Source organism: Pollicipes pollicipes, unplaced genomic scaffold, assembly GCF_011947565.3.
Source record: "Pollicipes pollicipes isolate AB1234 unplaced genomic scaffold, Ppol_2.1 Scaffold_2566;HRSCAF=3012_pilon_pilon_pilon, whole genome shotgun sequence".
Classification (NCBI taxonomy): Eukaryota; Metazoa; Arthropoda; class Thecostraca; order Pollicipedomorpha; family Pollicipedidae; genus Pollicipes; species Pollicipes pollicipes.
In genome coordinates, this window is record NW_023596139.1 from 13039 (window position 1) to 16058 (window position 3020).

At 58.9% G+C, this 3020-nt stretch overlaps 1 protein-coding gene across 1 annotated transcript; it reads left to right on the top strand.

The window, feature by feature from the left end:
• The first annotated feature begins 1359 nt into the window (after positions 1-1359).
• Positions 1360-1806, top strand: LOC119114545 (uncharacterized). Its single transcript, XM_037238640.1, has 2 exons — positions 1360-1560; positions 1644-1806. The coding sequence occupies exons 1-2, from the start codon at positions 1360-1362 to the stop codon at positions 1803-1805; spliced, it is 363 nt and encodes a 120-aa protein (XP_037094535.1). The 3' UTR covers position 1806.
• Positions 1807-3020: the final 1214 nt, after the last annotated feature.

Below are 3020 nucleotides of genomic sequence, written 5' to 3' on the forward strand. Positions count from 1 at the left end.
ATTACACTGTGGTTGTCTGTTCTGATAATTTACCTACAGTGTGACGCATTCTATGTCCACATTGTTTGTTTCCCGTTTTTGTACGTGACTACTTAGCCCTTAATTCTGCCAACAGAGGGAGCTCTGGCCGACAGCCAGGCGCCACCGGCGGCGGACGCCGACCCCGACTGGGCGCCGTCCTCGTCCCTCTCGTCGGCATCGACATCACCAGCGCCAGCGGAGAAGGGAGGCCTCGGAAGAGGGTGACCGGCCCGGTACGTCACCAGTTGTCCTCTCTGTATGTGGCGGCAGACTGGATGTAAATGTGCTTCTGCCGCAGCTGGCATATCCGTGTGCTTATTCGGGCCGTAGCAAACTGATCATTCTGTGTTGCAGCGTGCAAGCTGCGGCAGGGCCGGCTTGCACGCAGCGGCGCTGGGAAGCGCCACAGGCACCCGTACCGTCTACCGCCGTGCCGCGGCACCACGTAAGCCATCCTGAAATGGCACATCACGATGGTGCACCCGCGGGTAGGCGACGGATTGCATGCTGTGCGGTTGTTGTTTGCCTTCACTCGCTTGTGCGTGTTTCTGCCGTCGATGCGTCACGCATGTCCACAGCTGTGCTGTCGGCCTTATCTTTCCAGCAGTCTGTTTGTGTTTCAGCTTGCCACACGCGCGGTAGAGCGGGCTAAACGCCCGCGAGCCGCCGTGGCCCATTACCCTCCGCCAGCGCCCAAGTGCACCCAGGCCCGCTGGCGCTGCCCGCTCGGTGCCACCGACGGGCGGCACCAGTGCCCGGCGGTTGTGGTGAATATATCACGACACATTCGGGTGCACTTCCCTGCAGGCAGTCAGGAGGTAGATACCAGCGGCGTTGTTCCTGTCATTGTTTGGACATGCGTTTCACTGTCTCAACACCGCGTGCTGTCGGCTTTTCGGCGTGTTCGGTGTGGCATCGTGAACCGTCCGTCCACAGTTCCAACAAGCGTGCGGCAGTGCGGAGCGAGCTGACCCCACGTCATCGAGCAAGCCCGAAAAGCCGCTGGTTGGACTGGAGGCCACCTCGGACCAGTTCGTTACATTCCTGCGTGGGGTCCGGGGTGGCTTTTGCAACCGGAAGAAGGTGCAGTGCCACATGCGGGCGGCAAGTGCCACCGATGCCGGTCTGCTTCCATTTACTTACTGTCACCTGTTGTCACTCGTGTTTCGCGTGTCATCTTGCGTTATTTTCGTCCGCCATGTCCGTCCCATGCACCGGGGTCCAGAATTGTGCTGGCGGCGAGCTGTCATATAATTGCAGTGCCTAATGCAGGCTCATTTGCAGCTCCGTCTCCTGCTGCCACAGCTGCTGCCAGGCCGCCGTGCGGAGCAGCTAATGATGTCTCACATCATGGCGGCCCTCGTCGGCCCCCAGCTGGCCATGGAGGGGCCCGACGGCTGGCTGCAAAGACAGCACAGAGCGCACATGATGACAGCCGGGGTATTGAAATCGGCCATCCGCTGCCTGTCCCAGTTGATCACGTACGTAACACTCGACTGTGACAACTCAGGCCTCCTGGCGTGGCTGCCGCGCATGCCGGTAAGTGCCATCAACAGCTGGCGTACCGACTGTGCAGTCCTACGCGCCTCCGTCGCCGTTCGCTAATGCCTGGCAATTCACAGGCCATGCTGGAGCGGCTGGCAGCCTGGCAGCGCTCCATGAAGCGTGACGATTGGGAGCGACGCCGTCACCATGAAGCCCAGGCGGCACGCGTCGTCGGCTTAGAGATCCAGCAGTGCTTCCTGAGCGTGTTATATTGGCCGCCGCTCTGTGGTTGGGAGTAATGTTCATGTATGTCGCTTGTCTCGTGATATATGTGTCAGTACCGTCCGTGTCCCGTCTTAGCCCAGCTGCTGTCATTGTTCGGTGCGCATTGTGCTGGCGTGGTCGTGGCTGGATGACATCGTGTCAGTCTTGTGTTTAATCAGCTGTCTTTTGGCCGACAGTTCGAGTACGTCACCACTCTGACGGAGTGCCCGCTGGTCGGCGAGTTCCCGCCACTGCCGGCCGAGGCCCAAGCGCGCGATGACCTCATGACGCTCCTGATGGTGCGGTGCGCCGGCCGGCCCAGTCACGTCACTGGCATCGCCGCCTCTTCGGTGCCCGAGGCCAGGGTGAGTAGGCTGGCTGGCCGACGTCTGACTCACTGTTGCGCGCCATTCGTTTTGCGTCGGTCGTTTTGCTGTCTGTCGTGTCTGTTGTCGGAGTGATGATTTGAACGACACACCATGTGCGTCTGTAGACTGTCGACCTCGATGGCCAAGAGCGTGGCCTCATCAAGAATTACAGATTCCGGACATCGGCCACCTCGACGCTGTAGGCGGCTGTCAGCAGCGAGCTGTGGCTGCGGCTGCTCCACTTCACATCAGTGGAGCGGCCGGCGCTGCTCACACCAGACACCACAGAAGCGACCGGGTATGTACAAAGGCTGTTCGGCAGGCGCTGGACCGATTAGTGTTGCCAGGGTCAACCACGTGCGTTTTGCACCCTCCCCAGTGTGGTTCAACTGTAAGTGTCTCTTTCCACAGGTCTTGATGGCCACGGGCGGCAGCCCGCTGGCAAGTAGCAGCGCCGCCAAGGCCTTCAAGGTGGCGTGGCGGTGTGCCGGTGAGGACGTTGATGTCCCCGATCTGACACTCGATGGTCTTGCTTTTTCATCGTGAGCAAAGAAAGAGCCAAATCCACGCTGTCTCCGTGACGTTAGGCGTGTCGGTGTGACCTTGAAATATCCTACACGAAATAGTACAAGTTCATGGGCGTCCAGCTCAGAAACAAGGTGTGAAAAAATGGCCCGGCTGTGAATTGCACTTCGTGGCCTTCAAACGTGCTACCTCAAACTCGAACAAATGTGGAACACTGTATATTACACTGGCAGTGTTCTAGCAGGTCGCCTTGTGGTTTACAGAAGTTGCACTAGACCACTATCGAGACATAGTTGTTTCATGTTTCTTGTCTCGATGTCTGACGCCATTCAAGAAGAGGAAGATCGCTGCCAAGAT